Source organism: Solanum verrucosum, unplaced genomic scaffold, assembly GCF_900185275.1.
Source record: "Solanum verrucosum unplaced genomic scaffold, falcon-dt-bn FXZP01000182.1, whole genome shotgun sequence".
Classification (NCBI taxonomy): Eukaryota; Viridiplantae; Streptophyta; class Magnoliopsida; order Solanales; family Solanaceae; genus Solanum; species Solanum verrucosum.
Window position 1 is genome coordinate 28,956 of NW_026020378.1, and position 24,634 is coordinate 53,589.

A 24,634-nucleotide genomic window follows, 5' to 3' on the forward strand; every position below is an offset into this window, starting at 1 on the left:
TTAATCAAATTATGAATAAAACAAAAGTGTAAGAAAATATATCACGTAGTTACATCAAATTCCATGAATAAATTAAAAAAATAAGGTAAAGTTTAACCTTAAATAGAGAGAATAAGTACCGCAAGATTTGATCGAAGCTCGATTGAAACACCCACAAATCTTTTGTTGTTGTGCGTGGGTATTGGTAAGGGTCTTTCGTTTTGGTTTTCTATTTTTTTTCTTTTCCTCCGTGAGATCTTTTTGGTGTATTGGATTTTTTGGGTGAATGTATATGTTTTTGGTTTTGTGTCTTTGTGTGTTGCCGGTTTTTTCTCTCTTTTTTTTATTTGGTTTGTGCGTCTGTGTGTGTTGTTTTTGGAAGTGTAGGTAGGATATGTTGTGGGATGTATTTTCTTTTTCTCATTTTTCTCGTTTTTTTTATTGGTCGTAGGTAGTTTATGTAGTAGTGTAGGTATTGTGTTGTGTGTGTTTAGGATATAGGGGTGGGTAGTGGGTTGTGTGGGAATGTGTTGGGGTAGTGGAGGTGAGGGTAATGGAGTGGAGTTGGGGTGGTGGGGTGAGGGTAGTTAGTTTTAGGTTTTTATTTTTATTTTTTATAATATAATATAATATTTAAATACTTTTAAACTAATAAAAATTGAGTAGCTAATAATAAATTATAAATAAGAAATACTAGCTCATTTATTAAACTAAAACTAAAAATAAAAATAAAACATATTTTTTTCATTATTTTCAATTTTTTTAAAATAAAGATAATAAAATAAGGTAAAAGTCAAAATATGTAATTTAGATTTTTATAAAATATTTAAGCCTAAATATGGTGTAAAACTTAAGTTCGGTCAAAATTATGTGTCTACACCTGAAAGCAGGTAAAACCAGATTTTACCGATTTTCATGTGCTATAGTCCATGGATTTTTGGTGATTCGGGATTCCGACTTGTTTTTTACCGAAATTTTTAATGAACGTCCGTTAAGACCTTAATAATGGAGTCAGTTGTTCCCGAGGGGAAAACGGACACATTTACAAGTTCAAACGAGCCCCAAAGTAAGTAAAACCAGATATTGCCAATTTTCGTATGCTATAATCCATGGATTTTTGCTGATTCGAGATTTCGGCTTGTTTTTTACCGATATTTTTCATGGACGTCTGTTAAGACCTTAGTAATGGAACCAGTTGGTCCCGAGGGGTAAATGGTCACATTTGCAGGTTTAAACGAGCCCCAAAGTAGGTAAAACCAGATTTTACTGATTTTCATGTGCTATAGTCCATGGATTTTCGGTGATTCGGGATTTCGGCTTATTTTTGGTAAAACTTTTTCACGGACGTCCGTTAAGACCTCAGTAATGGATCCAGTTGGTCCCGAGGGGAAAATAGACGCATTTTTTAGTTCAATCGAGCCCAAAGCAAGTAAAACCAGATTTTATCAATTTTCGTGTGCTATCCACGGATTTTTGGTGATTTGGGAGTCTAGCTTGTCTTTTTTCAAAAAAATTCATAGACGTCTGTTGAGACCTTAGTAATGGAGCCAAATGGTCCCGAGGGGCAAACGGGCGCATTTTCAAGTCCAAACGAGCCCCAAAGCAGGTAAAACCAGATTTTACCGATTTTTGTGTGCTATAGTCCATGGATATTTGGTGATTCAGGATTTCGATTTGATTTAAGTCAAATTTTTTCATGGACGTCCGTTAAAACCTTAGTAATGGAGTCAGTGATCCCGAGGGGCAAATGGGCACATTTTCAAGTTCATACTAGCCCCAAAAGCAAGTGAAATCAAATTTTACCTATTTTCATGTCCTATAGTCCATGGATTTTTGGTGAATCAGGATTCTGGCTTGTTTTTTGCCGAAATTTTTCATAAACGTCCATTAAGACCTTTGTAATGGAGCAAGTTGGTCTCAAGGGGTAAACGGGTGCATTTTCAAGTTCAAATGAGCCCCAAAGCAGTTAAAATAAGATTTTACAAATTTTTGTGTGCTATATAGTCCATGATTTTTTGGTGATTTGGGATTCTAGCTTGTTTTTGGCTGAAATTTTTCATGGATGTCCGTTAAGACCTTAGTAGTAAAGCCAGCAAGTCCCGAGGGGTAAATGGGCATATTTTCAAGTTCAAACGAGCCTCAAAGTAGGTAAAACTATATTTTACCAATTTTCGTGTGCTATAGTCCATGATTTTTTTGGTAATTCAGAATTTCGACTTGTTTTTGGTCGAAATTTTTCATGGACGTCCGCTAAGACCTTAGTAATAGAGGCAATTTGTCCCGAGGGGCCAACGAGAGCATTTTCAAGTTCAAACGAGCCCCAAAGTAGGAAAAACTAGATTTACCGATTTTCGTATGCTATATAGTCCATTAATTTTTGGTGATTCGGGATTCCGACTTGTTTTTTGTCGAAATTTGCATGGACGTCTGTTAAGACCTTAGTAATGGAGCCAGCTGGTCCCTAGGGGTAAACGGTTTCATTATCAAGTTAAAACGAGCCCCAAAGCAGGTAAAACCAAATTTTACCGATTTTCGTGTGCTAGTCCATGGATTCTTGGTGATTCGGGATTTCGGCTTGTTTTTTGCTGAAATTTTTCATGGACGTCCGTTAAGACCTGAGTAATTGAGCCATTTGGTCCCGAGGGGCAAACGGGCTAATTTTCAAGTTCAAACGAGCCTCAAAAAAGGTAAAACTAGATTTTATCGGTATTCATGTGCTATAGTCCATGAATTTTTGGTGATTCAGAATTTTGGCTTGTTTTTTTACCAAAATTTTTTCATGGACATCCTTTAAGACCTTAATAATGGAGCCAGTTGGTCCCGAGAGGCAAAAAGACGTATTTTTAAGTTCAAACAAACCCCAAAACAGCTAAAATCAGATTTTACCGATTTTCGTGTGCTATAATCCAATGATTTTTGGTGATTTAGGATTTCGGCTTGTTTTTGGATGAAATTTTTCATGGACATCCGTTAAAACCTTAGTAATAGAGTCAATTGGTCCCAAGCGGCATACAGACGCATTTTCAAGTTCAAACGAGCCCCAAAGTAAGTAAAACCATATTTTACCGATTTTTGTGTGCTATAGTCCATGGATTTTTGGTGATTCAGGATTGAGGCTTGTTCTATACTAAAAATTTTCATGGACGTCCGTTAAGACCTTAATAATCGAGCCAGTTGGTCCCAAGGGGCAAACGAGCGCATTTACAGGTTCAAACGAGCCCCAAAGCACATAAAACTAGATTTTACCAATTTTCGTGTGTTATAGTCCATGAATTTTTCGGTGATTCAAGATTCCGACTTGTTTTTGTTCAAAATTTTTCATGAATGTCTTTTAAGACCTTAGTAATGGAGCAAATTGGTCCCTTGGGAAAATGGGCGCATTTTCAAGTTAAACAAGCCCAAAGCAGGTCAAACCAGATTTTACCGATTTTTGTGTGATAGTCCATGATTTTTTGGTGATTCGGCATTTCGGCTTGTTTTTTGCCAAAAAATTTCATGGACGTCCGTTAAAACCTTAGTAATGTAGTCAGTTTGTCCCGATGGCAAACGGGCGTATTTTCAAGTTCAAATGAGGTAAAACTAGATTATACCGATTTTCGTGTGCTATTGTGAATGGATTTTAGTGAATCAGGATACCGGTTTGTTCTTGGCCAAACTTTTTCATGGCCGTTCGTTAAGACCTTAGTAATGGAGTCAGTTGGTCCTAAAGGGAAAACGCACGCATTTGCAAGTTCAAACGAACCTCAAATGAGGTAAAATCAAATTTTATCAATTTTCGTGTGTTACAGTCGGTAAATCGAGATATCGGCTTGTTTTGGCCGAAATTTTTCATGCACGTTCGTTAAGACCTTAGTAATGGAGTCAGTTGGTCCCTAGGGGAAAACAGACGCATTTTTAAGTTCAAACAAGCCCCAAAGCAGGTAAAACCAGATTTTACCATTTTTGTGTGTTATAGTCCATGGATTTTTGGTGATTTGGTCCCAAGGGGCAAACATACGCATTTTCAAGTTCAAACGATCCTCAAATGAGGTAAAACTACATTTTACTGATTATTGTGTGCTATAGTCAATGGATTTTTGGTGATTTCTGCTTGTTTTTGCCCGAAATTTTTCATGGACGTCAGTTAAGACCTTAGTAATGGAGCTAGTTGGTCCCGAGGGGCAAACGAAAGCATTTTCAAGTTCAAACCAGCCCCAAAGCAGGTAAAACCAAATTTTATCGATTTTCGTGTTCTATAGTCCATGGATTTTTGGTGATTCAGGATTTCGGCTTGTTTTTGGCCGAAATTTTTCATGGACGTCTGTTAAAACCTTAGTAATGGAGTCAGTTGGTCCCGAGGGGTAAACTGGCACATTTTCAAGTTCAAACGAGCCCCAAAGTCGGTAAAACCAGATTTTACCCATTTTCGTGTACTATACTCTTAAATATATCTTTACTAATACATTATCATCTAAATTATAGGATGTGTTTTGAATGGAGGAAAACAAATTATTTGTGAAAAATGTTTTTACAAAATAATATTTTTTAATATCTCTATGTTTAGTTGATCTTGGAAAACATTTTCTCTAGGTCATCGACAACCACTTAAAGTTGTCCGCATATGCGATGTTCAAGTGAAATATGCGGACAACTTTAAGTGGCCATCGATGACTTAAACCTTTTCTCTTGGAAAACAAGCTCCTTATAAGAGTTTGATTTATTGAATTTGTAGACACTACATGGATTGTTTAATATTTTGGGTGAAAACAGATAGGTCAGAGGTTTGCGTCTTAAAATTTGGGTGGGTTTTGATTTTTCTGAATTAAAACGTGGCACCAATCAAATAATATCATGTGGTTTTTTAAAGAGTTAAATTTGACGTGGATATATTTCTCATAGGTTAGAGGTGTTTATGAGTTTTTTCTACTCAGTAATAGTAATAACTTGCTATTCTTTGGTATATAATTCTCTCATATGATACCAACAATTTCTTCACGTCAAGCATGAGTTTTTTTTTTTCATTTTAACCAATAAAAAATATTCCTTTAACATTTTTTTTACCTTTCTTTTGTTTGTTCATACTTCATTTATTGCTAGAACAAATGTCATGAACTAATAAAAAATGAGGTCAAGGAATAAAAAATTATTTACTAAGCAGAACTATTAATAAAAGTATATTAAATGATTTGTGAAAAATTGTATTTCAAAGACGTGAATTCATATACTTCCAGTTAGCGGTGTTCACGGGTTGATTTGGATCGGTTATTGGTTGAAACCAAAACCAAACCAACTTAATCGGTTTTTAAATTATCAAAACCAAATCAAATATAATATACATTTATCGGTTTCGGTTTGGTTTGGTTCGGTTATTCGGTTATTAACCATACACAAAAATAAAAGAAACAATTAATTCAAAATGTGAAAAAAGTGACAACAATACGTTCAAAACAAAAAATAGTTAGAATGACTTAAGTTACTGAACTTTCGATCACTAAATTTACTATCAATAAAGCTTTAAAATTCACTATATTAGCCTAGAAGGAAGAGACAATAACATTTTCAGTCCCACAAAGAATTGTCATAGACACTCATATACATGAAATCAATAAGATAAATGTTTCATCTTGGGCATTTTTGTTTTCAATAAGTAAATTATAAAGAAATATGTATAAGATCTTTAAAATTGTTTATAAAAACAATATATTAAGTATGTATATTAATAAAATATATGTATATAATTCATCGATTTGGTTCGGTTATTTCTTTGCCTTTTTTGAATAAAACCATAATCAAACAAAATACTATCGGTTTTCAAAAATCTAAAACCAAACCAAACCAAACCCAAATAAAATCGATTTTATTTTATCGGTTTGGTTCGGTTTTTTAGTTTGGATCGGTTTTTATCCAAACCGTGAACACCCCTACTTCCAGTTATCTTTTTGATAAACTGTGAAAAATTATCATTAACAACCAAATATTTACCCCTAGAAAGCATTTTAGGATGATGAGTCATCTTCTAGGAGGGGTACTCTCTACCCAAAGCATCAAGCAAAGAAAGTCTAATTAAAAAAAGGAAAAAAAGAAAAATATACCCTCAAACTATCGTAAATGGTATGCAGATATCCTCCGTCATACGTTTGGGACATTGGTGCCCTTGCCGTCCAAAAACTAGAGCATATATGCCATTCACTCTAACGGAAGATTAAATAGGGACACGTGGCGCAATCTTATCCATCGATCCGATATTTAATAAATGTCTGATCGGTGGATATGATTATGACATGTGTATGTCTGTTAGTATAAAGAGTATATATGCTCTAGTTTTTGGACGGCAGGGGCACCAATGTTCCAAAAGTATGACGGAGGATATCTGCATACCATTTACGATAATTTGGGGGTATATTTATCCTTTTTCAGTCAAAAATATTCTGAACTAAGTCTCTACATCTGTTCACTTTCCTGTTGTCTTCCAAGTAAGTCACTTTTAACAATCTCTTTTTTTATTTGTGCAGTTGTATCCTCTGTATTCTCATTGTCTCTTTAAATATTTTCCAACTCCTTGCTCTTCGAGTGTGGCAGATTCTACCCCCCCCAGATAGTTGTTGCTAGTTCCTTTTTGTGTTATTTCCAGTGTCGTCCATTTATCCATGTCATGCATTGTGTTACCTCTCTTATGTGTACTCTAATACCTAACCAGTTGCGTCTTCACTTTCGTTGTCCAGGCACAGTCTAAAAATAGATGCACTGGAGTTTCCATCTTATTAGCTCCACATAGGCAATATTTATCATCTTCAACTGGTATTTACAACTTACGCATCTTCTCTTTCGTTAGCAGCTTTCCTTGATTTGCTAGTCATACAATAAATCTATGTTTATGCAACACGAGTGAGTTTCATACTAAGTCTGCTTCATGCAATCTCAACTGTCTTCCAAGCAATTGATTGTAGCTACAACTCACATCATACTATCCATTGACACACTTATAGGCATCATTAGTATACCACCCTCGCATGATTGATTTGGAGTTAAGCTTTCTCCAATACCAGCTATTTGTCCTTAGATGGTATATGTGCCCAAAAATCTTGCTCACCTTTCATATAGATTTCATGCACTTGTCTTATCCATAGTGACTCTGTCTTGCAAGCCAACTGCTATATCAATTTTCTAATTGAGGCTATATTCCACAGTTTGCAGCTCTTGATGTTCAGACCTTCATTCTTTTTTGGCATACAGATTTTCTCCTATGGCGTTAGCGCTATTTTTTCGTTCGATTAAATCGATTTTTTTGCATTTTATATGGTTTAGACAATCCTTCTTCATAGTAAATCTTATGATTTTGAAGAGCAAAAGTTAGTTCGGGTCGACATCAAAATCTTCAGAATCAACACAAGTACAAAGTTCTCTTCCTTGGCTGTACCCACACAGAATTCATGATGACAACAACTTTCAACCCCACCCATGGATCTCTATTTGGCAACGAACTAAGTCCATCAAAGTCTTCTGCCACATTATCTAACGACTTTCGTCCAATTACTCGAGAAGATAACATAATCTTCGTCAGCTAAGAACTGGAATTTCTTGCCCTCTAGCTATGCTACATAGTGATTTAACCAACCAATCTTGTAAGTGCTGCTAACTACGGTGTAATCCTTATCCACCATGGTTGTTTCTTATACATTTAATCTGGGTAGCAAGCAACAAGTCTATTGTCATAACACAGAGAATCACAACAGCCATAATTGAGCACACAGGCAATTCCTATAAGATGCTAACCACAGTTCAAAGTTGCAGTGTACTGGGGAAACAATCAATTACAGATAATGCGACATCAACACACTTAGACTACACATGCAAAGTTGGAAACATTTGTGGGGTTGGGGAAAGGACAAAGCCACAAAAGGAATTGTTAAGAGAACTAAAAAAGCACTTTTGAAAATACCAAGGGCAAGATTTTTGTCTCTGTAAATGACATAAATGAAGTAACAAAATAGCTCACTTACGGTTCAAACTCCTACATAGCAAATGGTAAAACATACTGCCAAAACACAGAAAAAAGTAAAACAAAACTTATGCAGATCCGATTAAGCAAAAGTGTCCATCAAAAACCTCTGCCAAGTTGAAACTTCCACAAGCTTACAGCTTGTCCTCAAACTCGGATAGAGGGGTCATCTGTTCCTTCAAACCCTTCCTCTTGCGGATATCAAGGACGAGTTGATTAGCTTGTGAGCCAACTTCCAATGGGTCGGATGACATCATTTCCCAATGATCAAACACACATTGTGGGAATGCTTGACCTGAAGTAGCAGCTCTCAAGGTACCTGAAAATCCAAAAGACTCAACAACAGGAAGGTAAGCCTTGATGTTGTAAAGAGGAGTTCCTGGCCTCTGCATCTCCTCAAACACGTGTCCACGCTTCTGGTTCAGAACACTATAGATACCACCGAGGGCTTGCTCCGGAGCCTGAATTTCCACAAGGTAAACGGGTTCCAACAGGCGGGGTTTGGCAGTAAGCTGAGAAGCATAGATAACCCTCCTAGCAGTGGGAATAACTTGGCCACCACCCCTGTGAATAGCATCAGAATGAAGAACAACATCACAGACTTCAAAGCAAATACCTCTCATGTTTTCTTCAGCCAATGCACCTTCCTTGGAAGCCCACTGGAAACCAGCAACAACAGAATCCTTAATTTCATTCAGGTACTGAACACCCTTACACATATCCACCACCATATTGGGACCAGTTGTCTCAGGACCAAAGCACCAAATCTTCTTTGCAAGATCTTTGTCCCAACCAAACTCCTCAGCCAAGATCTTGGAACGAACCTTGGGGTCATCCCTAGGGCCAATGCGTCCGTCATCAATAGCCTCAGCAAGCCCTTCCTCCATTGGTCTAGCCTCCATGTACAAACGGTTATGCTTGTTAGGGGACTTGCTCATCACAGTTCGAGTAGACTTCTCAAGGACCGTCTCACGGAAGGACACAACAGGATCAGATTTTATAATTTCAGCACCGCCCATAAAGTCATCCTGCAAATCCTTCAGACAGATTTCAAGGTGGAGTTCTCCAGCACCAGCAATAATATGCTCTCCAGACTCTTCAATAGAACAAACAACCATAGGATCAGACTTAGCCAGACGTTTCAACCCTTCAACAAGCTTGGGAAGGTCAGATGCAACCTTGCACTGAACAGCAACACGCACAACTGGTGAGACAGAAAACTTCATTGCTCTGATCGGGTGGGCATCGACTTCCTTTTCATTGGTCAATGTTGCATTCTTGGTAATATATTGATCCAAACCAACCATGGCAACAGTGTTACCACAGGGAACATCCTCAACAGTTTCTTGCCTCTTACCCATCCAAATAACAGTTCGCTGGATATTCTTAACATATAGATCCTTCTTTTCACCAGGAACGTAGTTTGGACCCATGATTCTAACCTTCATACCAGTACAAACCTTCCCAGCAAAGACACGACCAAAAGCAAAGAACCTACCCTTGTCAGATGCTGGAATCATCTTGGATACATAAAGCATAAGTGGGCCTTCTGGGTCACAGTTCCTGATGGCATTGGCATATGCATCATCAAGGGGTCCTTCGTACAGGTTTTCCACACGGTATCTTTGAGCTATGGAAGGAGATGGAAGATGATATATCATCATTTCAAGAAGAGCAGTACTTGCAGGAAGCCAGGTCTGCATCACACGCTTCATCAGTGCCTTGCCCATTAAATCTTTTTCATCAGATTTCATGGTTACACCAAGCTTCTGCAACATAGGCCAGAGCTTATCTTTCTGATCATTCATGCAAGTGTTGATAATCTGCTTGATTGGCTCATAGCAGAATTGAACAAACCCACGCTTGCACGAAGCTGTCCCGCTGTTTTTGGTGGTCCACTTTTTGGTGGCAGGGTCAAAAAAGTTCTCACCCCACAGCCTTTCCATCATCTTAGACTCGTCAACACCAAATTTGGAAGCATACATCTTGGCAAAATTGGTGAGAGTGAAAGCCCACCCATGCAACCCAGCGGAGAAAGCAACGGTACCTTTCTCAGGATAAACCTGGACATCACCAAGAAGGGGATCCTCATATGTAGCCATGATAACATTAGCGTTCTCAATAACTCTTTGGAACGTCTGATAGGCCTCCTCTCCATCAACCTGAAGCTCAAGGAAACACCTGTCCATCTTGTTAACTGTCAAGACAGGACGAATCCTTTCACCAAGGGCCTGACGGAGCACAGTCTCTGTCTGGACACATACACCTTCCACACAATCAACCACAACAAGCGCACCATCAGTAATACGAAGAGCAGCAGTCACTTCAGATGAGAAGTCGACGTGCCCAGGTGAATCGATGAGGTTGATGAGGTACTCGTTCCCATTTCTCTCTCCCTTGAAGTTCCTCAAGGATTCATCAGTCATCTCGTAGTAAAGTGAAATACCAGTGGACTTGATGGTGATACCACGCTCAGCCTCATCTGCACGTGTATCTGTCATCCTGACATCACCTGCAACTTCCTGAGCAATGATACCAGCAGCCGCCACCAGAGAATCAGTAAGGGTAGATTTTCCTGTCAGATTAAATATATCATGGAAATTAGAAACTCCAAATCATCTGATAAGTTATAACCATAGATGGTACCCTATTACCAAAGAATAGAAGAAAACCAAAGAAACAATATTAAGCAAACAGTACCACCCCAAAAATATATAAGGTGGTTTCAGTGCCCAGATTGATTCCAGGCGATCACAAGGAATCATAATTTAAGTTTCCTTCCATTTGACATGGATAACAATTTTACAACAAAGAATTTAGTCTACCAATGTAATAATATTTGTATAGTTGCTTACCATGGTCCACATGAGCAATAACAGACATATTACGAATGTTATGCTTGAAGTCCATAATCCTTCGAAGCTCTTCAGCTGTGAACTTCACCATCTTGAATGTTTGTTGTGGTAACTAAGAATTACTTCCTTTTCCTGCCGTTTAAAACCACAACAAATGTTATACATCAATCAAAACGCACTTTAATCTCCCAGAGTGAAAATCCATATGACCGAGTCTCCAACTAAAAAAAACAAAGCTAATTCAAGAGATCCATACAGAACATATCATATGACTCTGAAGTTTACAGAAAAATCACTCCTACATAATGGAATATAAGCGCACATAACAGCAGGAGATATGGTTAAAAGCTAGAAGGTCAATACCTAAACTGTGATAATTTCAAGTAAGTCAAGACTCCACAAATAAACACAAAATCACTGATCAACAAGATATTAAGCTTCTAGAACTACACAGCAGAAACAGAAGGTTTGATGTTCAAATTTTAGACCGATTACAACCACTAGTCCACCATTATACTTGCAGAGTTGCATCTATTAGATGCATATCTCCGTATTATGAACATCTTAATTTAAGACGGGACATACACAGAGAACACACATACATACACACACACACATATATATATGCTATACACGCGGGCTCACAAACACATACACAGATATATTGTTTCTAGAAGGAAATCATCAGAAATGAAGCAGTTTAAACAGATGAAGAGCAAAGAGCTTCCGGAGTATTAACATGAACTAAACACACACACACACATATATACATACCAAAACATGAAAAACCTCTCAACATTCTCAAACGCAACATCAAATGAATCAATAAGATTTGACTTACGGCTAAAATATTTCACCACATTAATAATAACATATATCAATTAACAAACATAACTACAAACAAACAGCAGATCTGGACTAGATCTAGATAAAAATCACCTAACACATTTCATAAAAATATTCATTTCAAATGATTTTTACCCGAGAAAATCAAATCACAGCATAGATCAAATGGTAGAAACCCGGAATCGGAAGGTAGAAAATATGAACGCAGCGAGACGAGAGAGAGGAAATGGTCACTTACTGAGAATAGAGAAGTAGGCGGCGAGTATTGTGAGACCTTACAATTCTGCCGCTATGATAAGCTGAGGTTGAGCATTGTGCGAAGGTATATACCTCTCTTCATGGGCCGCAGCCAGCCTAAAATGGGCCAGAGTACTATCTACAATGGGCCTTTAGTGGGTTGATATAAACAACAAACAAAAGAGAGAAAATTAGAGGAGATACGTTTTAACACTTTATTGTCATCCTCCACTTACTCTTTCATAATATGACTACAATATTATATAAAATATATAAGGGAAAATTGTATATAATGGCAAACTAATAATTCAAATTAAATGGTATAACCACACTTTGATTTAATTGTGTCCTGTAGCAAACTGTTTGCCAGCGTCTCTCTCCCTCAAACTCTCGCTCGCCACTCTCCTCTCTCGCTTTATACACAGAAGTGTATAAATTGCGTTTCTGTTTGTATAAAGCGAGAGAAAATTGTATATACACATGCAAATACATATATATTCGTCCTATACACTTATAATTATACAATAAAAATATTCTCCTGCCCAGTTCTCTTGTGCCTTTCTCTCTTTCTCGTTTTATACAACAGAAGTGTATAAATTGTGTTTCTGTTTGTATAAAGTGAGAGAAAATTGTATATACACATGCAAATACATATATATTCGTCCTATACACTTATAATTATACAATAAAAATATTCCCCTGCCCAGTTTTATGTTTGTATAATGAAATTATACAATTCTGAAGAGGAGCCAACGAATTATACAATTGCTCTTTTTGTATATATGTATAGCGAAATAGACAGCTTTTAATTGTATATGTATAGCGAATTATACATATATATGTTTGCTATGGAGCGCAATTATGCAAACTTTGCTATAGCATACAAATATGATTTTTTTGTTTGCTATATGTGAAAGTTACTCAATATATAATTGAGTGGCTAGTATAATTATTTGTCCACTTGCTTTTTGTTATCCCCTACTTATTTGGGAATTTTGAATTAAGGGGATGAAAAAATTTTAAAAATTAAATTGTAGAGATTTAAGTTATTTTAATTAAGTGTAGGTGATAATTATTTAATAAAGTATTAAGGTGTTTTAAGATATGTGTGGGAGTTGCCCTTAAGTTTGGCTCGACCTTAGAAATACCCAATTAACTGGGGGGGTGGGGGGGTGGGGGGGTGGGGGGGGATTGGAAAGATATAGAGACTAAAAGGAAAACTTAGGACAGCTTAATCTCCTTTCACCACCACATTCGGCTGAGTCATTGGAGTCCTGATTTGAAGCAGTGGCATCAACAAGGAGCTCAAGTAGTCTTTGCTTCTGATACTAAGTAGATTCTGCATTATTACTTCACCAAGGAAAATTCTTGTTCTTTATCTTCTAAACTTAGCAACTCAATGTTGACAGAGATCGAGAGGCTGAGAGAGATAAAAATATTTGAATATATCGTTGTGTTTACAGGAACAAAAAAATTGTCTTAGATTGAATTTTGGATGATTTCATACAGAGACGTTCACCAAGTCTCACAAACACCATGAAATCCAATCAAAAGAAGACTTCGTCAACTCTATTATATCAGACATGTTCTTTAAATACTCATAAAAAAGATTTTTTCCTTCTTTTTTTAATGATAAACGATGTAAATTGAACTATTTTCTACGTAAATTTCTTTTTCAACGGGTTGAGATCACGGAGAGCTAATACCACTACTAAAGAAAAGAAAAAAATTCATATCCAAATTCAAATTCAATTTTCACACTTAACATAGTAAGTGTCGTCTGCTTCCAGCAAACTTCTTCTTAATTATTGAACCTCTTTTATGTACTTATTAGATAGTTTTTATAGTTTAGTAAAAATAAAATATAGGATAATGTTATTGAAGCATCCTCGAGTTCCTGTTTTGACATTTTGTTATCCTAATACTGAAATTTAATTACAGTCCATGATTATTATAGTTTTCCTTCATTTGGGATCTCTTGTGTAGAATTAGTATATGTTAATCTTTGAGTACCTACAAAATTGAAAATTGGGTTAGAAAAAAGTCCGCTAGCATGTGATGAGTTGGTATTTTATCAATATTAACTCTTATTCATGAATTAGTGTTATGTTTCATCGCTAATGAAGAAAATTTTAGGTCATTGTTCTCTTGTCTTGTGTGCAAGAATTTCTTGGAAAATGAAGAATGAATGATTTGGCACACAATATTATTGAAATACATCGGTGAGGAATTGACGTCCAAAAAAATGCATAGGCGTTCCGATGGCTCAACACCGACTAGAAAAGGACAAATTGTCTAGAAACATCAGTGTCTTCGACGATCTACCAATCCAAATGCAGGCATCATTGGGATAGAAAAAGATGAAACAGCACCTCAATTAACACTGGATGTTTCTGCATCGGCATTCCACCGATGCAGTGCAAGTGAAAGACAAAAGTTTAAGGGCAAAAACAAACTTGATGTTGAAGATACTTCCTTTGGAAGGTTTTAATGACAAAATTGAGATTTGTATAATTGTGTATTATTATTTCTACCCAATTGGGATAAATCTAAGAATTATTCATTATTGCAAAGTAGAAGATATAAAATAGACATTGGAGGGCATTTGCTTGCTCAAAAAGAAAATTAATATTGTACTTCTCCAAGCTTGGATCCGAATTTGGTGATCATTGATAAATGAAATAAAGTATTTCTTCTTCTTTTTTCAACTTGGACCAATGGTCCATCTATTCATAAACGAGAAAAATACAGGCTTGATTAAGACAGCCCCAGACGAACAAAAAGGAATTGCAAATTCCAGACAAAGAAAACAACAGATCTAAAGAAAAGGGAAGTCTCTAGAGAAGGACCAAGATCCTCACACCTTTCATCTTTAAATTCGATTCAGTGAAGCTCCAGTTTGCCTTACCCTTTTTGCCAGCTTCGAAGCATGTATCCACGAGCTTAGGCGAGATTCACTTCGGCAGAACCAAGTCTCACTATTGCCATGAATTCGACTCCATTAAAGACTTATTCCGCTCCTAGCTTGGCTTCAAATCCAACAAATCAAGTATGCCCATTCCCTTATGACAAAGAAATTACCTCAGAGAGTTGTGTTAACCTTTTCCATAAGTTGTGCAGGCTGAGCTCCACATAAATGATACAACTGCCTCAAGTCGTGGTTTAGATCAACTCAATCCTTCAAGATGTTAGACCGAGGTAACCCTTAAACAATATGCCTTGTTATTTGTTCAGAGATTCCATGTGTTGCCTATTCGATCTTACAGTCCTTGAGTACTTATTTTGCATATTTGTCTTCATCGTGAATGCTTAAAATGATTGTTTTGCCCTTTCTTGAGTCTGAGAATTGGTGTTCCTTGCTTGTCCAACTGTAGTAACGTTTTTGCCTGATTTGGTAGTTCATTAGTATGATTAAACTGGATATCTTCACCTGCAAAATCAACAATAAATTAGTTAAGAAGTCTGCCATTGAATTCCCTTCTCGAAATGTTTGACCCACTGCCACTTCTTTATTGATCATAGCTTCTTTGATCTCCCTTATGTCTGCTGAAATAAGCCAAGGAACTTCCCAATTCCCATTCAAGATCTTCTTAATGATTAACGAATTTGTTTCCATTATCAGAGGTAAAATACTATGGCTTAAGCAATAAAATAAACCATCTTTAAATCCTTTAACTTTAGCCTCTAATATTGAACAAAACTCCAACTTGCTAGCTCTAGCATAAACCAAATCTCATTGACCATCTCTTATGCAAAATGCCTTGGAACATAGGCATGGTTGACTTGACAAGAAGCATCAGAGTTGCATTTGTATCTCCTTCCCTCAGGGCACTTCCACCGTATCACCTTGGTGCTTATTAGAGATGTATAAATTGCCATAAATTGTACAATCTCTGGCCAGGTGTTAGGCATTTCTACCAACCAAGAGTACCTTGCTCTTGCCATGAAGTATATATTTCTATTGATCTCCAACACCATTGCATGTCTAGTGATACTTCCCCATGTAAGACCATATTTCTCCTTTTCCACAATTGTCAAATGATTAAAGATGGCATGGCTTTACACAGAGGTGTTAATTTAGCTGCACAGTCCTTTGTCTGTCTCATTTGACGGAATGGACCTTGCATGCCCATAGCTACTACAAACAACTTCCATAAATAATTAGCATCAAGACATGTTATAAATAGGTGGTTAAAAGATTCATGTTCCTGACTGTTACAACAACAACACTCAATGGAATCAACAATCATGCACCTAATTAGGACTTCTCCTATTGGAATCCTCTTAAACCATATCCACCACATCAGAAAAGATATTTTGAAAGGTAAGCCCTTTTTCCCATATAAATAATATATCTTTTTGAGAATCCTTCCTGCTTTTGATAATATCACATGCACTATTTACTGAAAAGTTTCTTTTACCGTTGGGCATCTACCACTGTTGAGTATGACCCAATATAGCTTTTACATGATCACAAATATCTTTATCAAAAAGTTCATTCATCAGGTTTACATTCCATCTTCCATCCAATCTGAGTTGATTAACTTCTTCCAGGTTCTCAGGAATAACATGATCAATATGCATAATATAGTGTAAAGCTCCAAATTATGTCCAATTATCATACCATAAGCTAGCATGACCATATCTAGGTTCCCACCATATTTCTTGATCAAAACTATCTCTGGCCATTAACATCATCTTTCAAACTTGAGATCCACCTTTCCATTCCACCTCTTAGGGTCTATACCTCTTGCAATACTTATTCCACATAAACTGGGACCATAGTGAATCTTTTGTTCTAAAATCCACCATAGTTTTGCAAAAACAACTTTGGACACATCAAATAGAGATTTGAACCCAAGTCCCCCTTCCTCTTTAGGTAGACAAATGTCATCCCAAGCTATACAGTGCTTTGCCTTGCCATTTTCTTTGAAGTTCCAAAGAAAATTTGCAAACATTCTATGAAGGTACTTAACTACACATTTCAGTGGCACTAACACTGATAATAAGTAAATAAGAATACTTTGCAACACATGATTGATCAGTACAGCCTTACCACCAAAGAACATGAACTTACTTTTCCAGACTTGCAACTTATTTTGAACATTTTTAATCAGTTCATTAAAATGAGATTACTTCATTTTTGCATGACTAATAGGTCATCCTAAATAAATTATGGGGAAATTACCTCTTACAAATCCAGTAGTTTCCTCCACTTTCTGTATAAGAGCATTACCAGCTTTATTAAACATGTAGAAGTGGCTCTTATCGTTATTGATTTTTTGCCCTGATTGATTTTCATACTCCTTCAAAGTATTCATAATAAGATCAATAGATTTCTTCTCAGCAGCAACAAATATGATTGTATCATCTGCATAAGCAATATGATTTAACCTCTCACTCCACTTTGGCATCCCATATCCTTTGAATTAAGTATTATAAAACAATTAGCTTAGTGCTCTGGTGAGCACTTTTGCAGTGATTATAATAAAGCAGATGATAGAGGATCCCCTGCTTCACCCCTTTAGAGGAATGAAAAAAACCATGTGTCTGGCCATTAATTAGAATAGAGTACCAGTTGTTGGCTATTAGTTTCCAAATCATATCAACCACCACTGAGTTACAACTCATATGTTCAAGTACTTTCACTAGGAAATTACAATTCACCCTATCATAAGATTTAACCATGTCTAGCTTCATCAGAACATTGGCTGGCTTACCTCTTTTTCTAATATCTGTGATAATTTCCTGTTCTAATAGTACATTTTCTGAGATGCTTCCACCCTTCACAAATCCAGACTGATTTACAGAAATTATTCTAGGTAATAAGTCTTCAAGTCTATCATGTAATGTTCTAGAGATCACCTTATTTATGAAATTACTTAGATTAATTGGTCTTAAGTCTGAGAAGGTTTGAATGATCTCCTTCTTAAACAAGAAAACCAAATTAGTGTGAGTGATAGATTTAGGAAGGGTGTTTCCCTGGAAAAATGATTGAACAATATCCACAATATCTGCTCTAACTATCTCCCAACAAGCCTGAAAGAAGTGTCCTGTAAAACCCTCTAGACCACATGTATGCTCCCCATTAAGCTCAAAGACCATTTTTTTAATCTTATTTTCCTCAGGTATTGCCTGTAGGAGATCATTTTCTTAAATAGTCACCAAAGGGCAAATGTTCTGTAAGAGGAAAAAGTCATTTTGTACGTTGGTTCCAGAAAATTGTTTCTGAAAGAAACTTATTGCTTTAACTGCCACTTCATCCTCTCCTTGAGCCCACTAACCATCAGTTTTTAGTATTCTCTGAATATTCAATCTTTTCCTCATACCTCTTACCAAGCCATGAAAATACTTGGTGTTCCTATCTCCCTCTAAATACCATTGAATACTTGTCTTCTGTCTTCAAAACTCCTCATCATAGTGTAAGTACGCCTTATATTCAACATAAGCTTGCTGTAGAATAGCTCTATTAGATGATGCAAGATTTTGCTTATATAAATCCTCCTTCATCTTAGCTATTTCTTCTCTGATATGTAGTTGTTTGAAGATATCACCAAATTGTTCCCTACTCCATTTGGATAAAGACATTTTGTGCTTTTTGATCTTAACTTTCATTGTAGTAAAACATCATCAGAGTGAACTTCATTCCAGCTAGCCTTCACCACATCTTTAAATTCTACCTTGTCAGTCTAAAATCTTAAATACCTAAATAGTTTTATAAAATTCTGGTTCTGACCTCCATATTTTAGTAGTAATGGTGATTGGTCAGATCCAGTTATAGCTAGGTGTTGCAGTTCCATGTTGCCAAGTACATATTGTAGCTTCTAATTGATTAACACTTTATCCAGTCTTTTAAATATACATTCTCCATCAGATCTTTCATTCCACCAATTAAATGGGCTGCTAGAGAAATTTATATCAAACAGGCCACAAGAATTGATATAAAAAGCAAAGTCCTCATATTTTTTATATAAACAGGAAGACCTCTTATCTTTTCATCTTCCCCCAGAATTGCATTGTAGTCTCCCACTACCATCGAGTATTGATCATTAATGTAATACAAGTCATTCCAAAGTTCTATCATCTCATCTGCTGAACATTTGGCATATACCATAGTAGTAAGCTATTGTTGTCCATCTTTCAAGGTAAGCTGAAGAGTGATTTGCTAATCAGTATCTAAGATCACGCCTACCTGAATATGATCCCTTATAAATACCCATATCTTTCCATTTGAGTTGTAGTTCACATAATCCATCCCTAATCTCCTCTTAAAGTTTTGTATTTTCCTAGTACCTTGAAATGGTTCTAGCAAAGCAATTAAGAATAATTTATGATGTATGTGTAGCATTTGAACTCTGTGGAATGAATTTTGAGTTTGCACAGACCTTATGTTCCAAATAAGTGCTTTCATTATCATATAATTGATGGCTTTACCACCATCTTGGCATGTATTCTTGTTGGTTGAACTTCAGCCTCTTTTTTATTTTTACCTTTTTTGGCTTTCGATAAAACTAAAGGAGAGAGTCTAGCCTCTTTACATACCACCACTACATTTTGATCACTATTCACTTCATTATTATCTTCTATGAACTCATTGGTATCCTTGCTCTACACCATCATATCCTCTTGACTTTGATATGATACTAGTATGTGTAGTTTCTCCATAAGGGCTGATTTGGCATTATAAATCATTACTGTTGACCTATTACTTCTCTGTTGCTGGTACATCTAGATCTAGTATTGCTTCACAAGAAAGTCTTTCTCCAACAAATGGAACTGTAATTTGAAGGGGAGTTGGTAATCAGCCTCAGCTAGTTTTTCCATTAGTAACATGTCTTCCTCTTCTTTATATGTGGCCTTCACTGCTGCAACAACCTCTGATTCTTTTTATATTTATCTGATCAAGACTGATCTCCTCTGAATTTTTCTTTGCAGGAACAATTATCAGTTGTTTTTCTCATTCTCCAATCCTTGTATCTATCATTCCTTATGACTGTTGATCATTATGCCCCAAATGTTCGTCCATTATTTCCCCATTATGTTTTTTTCTGCATTATTGGTATTGTCCTGCTTTATGGTGCTGTTAAAGCTACTAGTGTCACCCCCTCCATTTCCTGGATAATTGGCAAAAGCATTAGTTATCCACTCTTTTGTGGATGAGTGATGATGACCCTTGTTAGCTTCCCTCTGAATCTTGACTTCACTAGTTTTATTATTAATATCATTTCCCCCAGTAGATTCCTCCGGTGGCCTCTCCCCATTCTTCTCAACTAGTGCAGCAAAAACATTATCAGTATTAATGTTTTTGTCTGACTTTCTTTGTACTCCAGCTTCTTGTTCAACCTCTTTGTCTCTTGACTCTTGTATGTTAATGGGTTTCCAATATCTCCGAATAACTCTTCTCCTTCTTGTTGCAAATTCATTGCCCTGCTCCTTATTGTTGTTACCTTTTGGCCCTTGTTCTGTCTCTTTTTCAGTGTATTCCTCAATCTGCCTCAGTTCGGGATGTAACTTTCTACATGCTTCATCTTCATGACCTTACACTTTACATTGTTTGCAATATTTGGGTAACATATCATATTGGATCTTAATATTTTTCATCCTAGACTCATTTGTCATTTCATTAATAATCTCCATCTCTACATGCTTTGGGAACTCACTTAGTAGGTCCACTTGCACCTTGACCCTCGCACAACTAGGCCTAGTTTTATTGATTGTAGTCATATCTAGATGAAGAGGTTTCCCAACAACGGTTGCAATTGAAAACAAGGCTTCCTTCACAAAGTATGTGGGCTTTAGATTCGAGAAGGATATCCATGCCATAGCATGTGTCGTCTCTTCCTCGACCTTAAATTTGGCATCATATATAAGTAGTCTCATGGTATATGAGTAACCGTCCTTGGCCAGGATATAATATATGCCTTTTGACATTAGGTTTATGAAGTCATCTTGTTGATCCAACCTGATCAGCGTATGTTTATTTCTCAATAGGCCTATTCTACATTCCTCTTTAATATTACACTGTCGTGGAATACAGGTGCGGAGTTCTTCCAGCTCTAGCCACCCATAAGAAAATCTTCCCACTATTGCGTATTGAAGGTCCTCCAAAATATTCATTCTATCCACTTCCTCTTCTGTCCATACAATTCTTGAAATCCAATTATTATATTGGATTTGCTTCAATGGGATAGGCTCAATTCCAACCTTTTGGGCCTGACTGTTGCAAAAAAAATTGAGTGCGTTAGCATAATTATTAATTAAGGGACGATTATCGTTAGTCAACAACTCATGCGAGTTAGGCAAATTCAGATTGTTCAATCGAGAACTCTTTCAAGTGTTATTCTGTATAAGCGGTGAAAAACTACTATCTTGTAACAGGTTCAACTAGCCAGCCCCAAGAGTAGGTTGTCTAGTGGCTGGAATGGCCATACGTGAAGGTATTAGGTCAATGTCGGTGCGGCGGTGCTTTGAAGAGAACTTTGTATCAATGGTCATCTGTTTTTAAAAGTGGTAGTTACAATAAAGATAGGTCGTTTATCACCCAATAAAATGCAACTCTTATTTCATGAAGTATTTCTTTGTTGGTATATCTTTTTTCCCCTATTATGAGTAGCTAATTTTTTTAGCTAGTGGTGTATGTGCATGATGTTGGTGTAAATCTCAATGGGTAGTGATTAAATAGTTCTAAAATTAGTTGTATTACATGGATCTATTATTGTCTTAAAACTTTAATCTAAAAGTCAATGGTTGCAAACATTGGTTGAATTCTCTGGTTTCGTTTTGACTTAAGACAACAAAATAAGGTTGGATAAGACATTATTAGTGACGACTTGAGAAATTGGTCATTAGATTAAAGCTAGAGATAGTCTAATCTTATTGATTTATCATTTAAGGGTAGAGGTAGGATAGTCCAACCCACTCAAGTTTGGCATTTTGTTTGCTTAGTCTTGGGATTTGAAAGAACCAAAGAAATACATATTCATGGGTTTGAGAGAATATTGAATATAGTATAGACCAAAGACTATCTATGTATCAATTAATTTGATTAGTCATTGCTTATTAGATTGAAACCCCATCATTATTGCACACTCCCTTAGACGTTTTCATCTTGTTGAAACCTTTATTGTGTTGACCTCATGATCCTGTTACTTGAAATTCAAATCAAAGATTGTGTTTTCCAAATTTTTCTCAATTTTGCATTCTCATTTGAAGGCATTGTGATAGTTACTATCTCAAGGACAATCAATTAGAATGCAATTCTTTCTACCGGTCCTTGTAGTTAAACACCAGCTTCAAAATTGTGATATTGATTTTGCAAATGATCGTCTATACCTCAATCGCGAGGTGTAGTTGAGCGATATTAAAAAGTGGTGTCGCTATCAGGAACTAGCTAGTGATTTCTTTTAGTTGAATTTTTATTCAAATTTTTGTGCACAGTATTTTTTTGTTGTGTTGAGACAACTGAAATGATGATCCACGTTAATGACAATAAAAGTATGGTAGAATTTGCAAACGATGAGGAGGAACCCTGATGTAACAAGAGTCATCCGCCTACCATCGATCTACTGTATCAAATCATGTCTTTTATGTTACAAGTACTATGTTACACCTTATTTAGATAGAGGGTCTTTTTAGTGGAAAGGCGAGCGAGGATGCTAACAACCACCTCCAAATATTCATTAGGGTTTGCTTACTGCATAAAATAAAATAAAAAATCTTTCAAGAATTCAGAAGGTTGGGGTTGTTTCCATTCTCTCTGAACGGGGAAAGTCACTATTTGGCTTGAGGAGCTATCCCAAAGATCAACCAGTTCATGGATTGAGCTTACAACTTCTTTTCTTAAATAATTCTTCCACCCTTACGCATACTGCAGTTGAGGGATGAGATTAAAAATTGTCATCAACCATCGAGAGAAGCAATTCATAAAGTGTGGTTGAGATTCAAGAAAAAGGTCTTGTTATATCTTAATTATGGGATATCAAATAAAGTTCTTCTACAAAATATTTTTACCGTTCTTTGGATGAGGTCAACAAGTCTATAACAATAAACTTAGATAGAGATTATATTATGGACCTAACTTATGCCTTAGCAACCATCCTCCTTGGTCAAATGATTAAGACAAATAGGACATGGAATACTAGAGACACCGAGTAGCCTTTGGGTGTAGCTGCCACAAGTATGACGAATGAGATGAGAAGAAAAGAGAAAGAAAGAGAAGAACAAATGGCAAAGATGATGACACAAGTAGAACTCTTGATCAAGCACATGTTGGGCACCGAAACAAAAAGTGTGAATGCCATTGGGCCACACAATGTTATCTAATGAAGAAGAGATTGATTGTGCTTCATTTGATAAAGAGGTAAGATATATGACGAGTCAATAAATGTGTTCTCGACCGGAGTACCAAGGCACTAATCAAGGTATTTGGCATCCTTTGAAAAAGAATAAAGGTTGGAGAGATCATGATGGTCAATGAAGAGATCGAGAGTGACGTGGGAGGTATCATGTGAGAATGGACGAGAGGTACAATCATCAAAGCTCAAATTTGTATGTACCTCCACAAAAGACTAAAGCCCCAGCCAGCCAACCAAGTATGAGTGATCCGGTATGCTCGAGGATTGAGGATATGCTAAATTGTGTGTTAAAGACCAGAGCCAATGGATAATGGGGTTATGGAACTCAAAAGAGATGTATTAAATTTAATCTTTCTCACACATATGAATTTTTACTTCTTTGATTCAACGGTTAATTTAAATTTATTATTTTGTTGGTCAAATTAATTTTTTCACTAACTTTCTTGTATAATTTATCAAATATGCCCAAAAATAATCAAAATAATAATAATTACTATATAGCCGAAAAAATTAGTTTAACTTTATTTTCTCTTTTTCCATTCACACTTTTTAAATTATTATTTCTCATATTTTTACGCTAAAAAAAGAAGAAGAAAAAAAGAAGAAGAGAATAATAATCAAAGAAGTCAAAAATAATCATGCGTGAAAAAGAGAGTTTTTGGCCAAAAATATCCTTAAACTATACCACAAACTTAAACTACATCCTTAAAGTACTATTCTTAGCAGAAAACATCCTTCAAGTATTTAAAAATGAACAATTTTCATCCTTCTGTTAGATATTGTCAAAAAACTAAGGGATCCTACAAAAGCATGAGCAGTTCACGTGACTATCAACAAAAGTTTTCCTGCATAATTTCATTACTTGCTAAAAATAGTTCTTGAAAAAAATATTAAAAATCTTAGACACTATTGCTTACGGAAACAAAAAATGTTTTGAAGGTGTGAGGATACATGATTTGCTCTTTTTCTCATTTAGTAACGGAAAGAAGCTGGATAAGAACACACCGGAGAAGCGGAAGTCTCCGACAAACGCCGCTTCTAGCATATTTAATTGAGAAGAAGCATATTCCAACTGATAATATTTTTAATACCAAATTACATGAAAAAGAACTATCAAATTAATTTTTTTTGCATAATGCTAAACTCAATTACCGAAAAAGTTCGCAATAGAATTTTAGGCGTATCTTAGAATAATAATTACGAAGGGATGACTTGATTTTTGTGGGATCTGTTAGTTTTCTGATAAAATCAAGTAGAAGGATGAAAATTGTTCACTTTTAAATACTTGAAGGATGTAGTTTAAGTTTAGGATATAGTTTAAAGATGATTTTGGCCAAAAACTCGTGAAAAAGATCATATATACCCCTACATTAAAAAATATATTT

The 24,634-nt window shown here is 36.0% G+C and overlaps 1 protein-coding gene across 1 annotated transcript; it reads right to left on the reverse strand.

Moving 5' to 3' along the window:
• Nucleotides 1-7,732: 7,732 nt before the first annotated feature.
• Nucleotides 7,733-10,957, reverse strand: LOC125838783 (elongation factor 2). The gene is made up of 2 exons (XM_049517821.1): nt 10,813-10,957; nt 7,733-10,532 (listed from the first exon to the last, which is right to left on the reverse strand). The coding sequence occupies exons 1-2, from the start codon at nt 10,901-10,903 to the stop codon at nt 8,092-8,094; spliced, it is 2,532 nt and encodes an 843-aa protein (XP_049373778.1). The 5' UTR covers nt 10,904-10,957; the 3' UTR covers nt 7,733-8,091.
• Nucleotides 10,958-24,634: the final 13,677 nt, after the last annotated feature.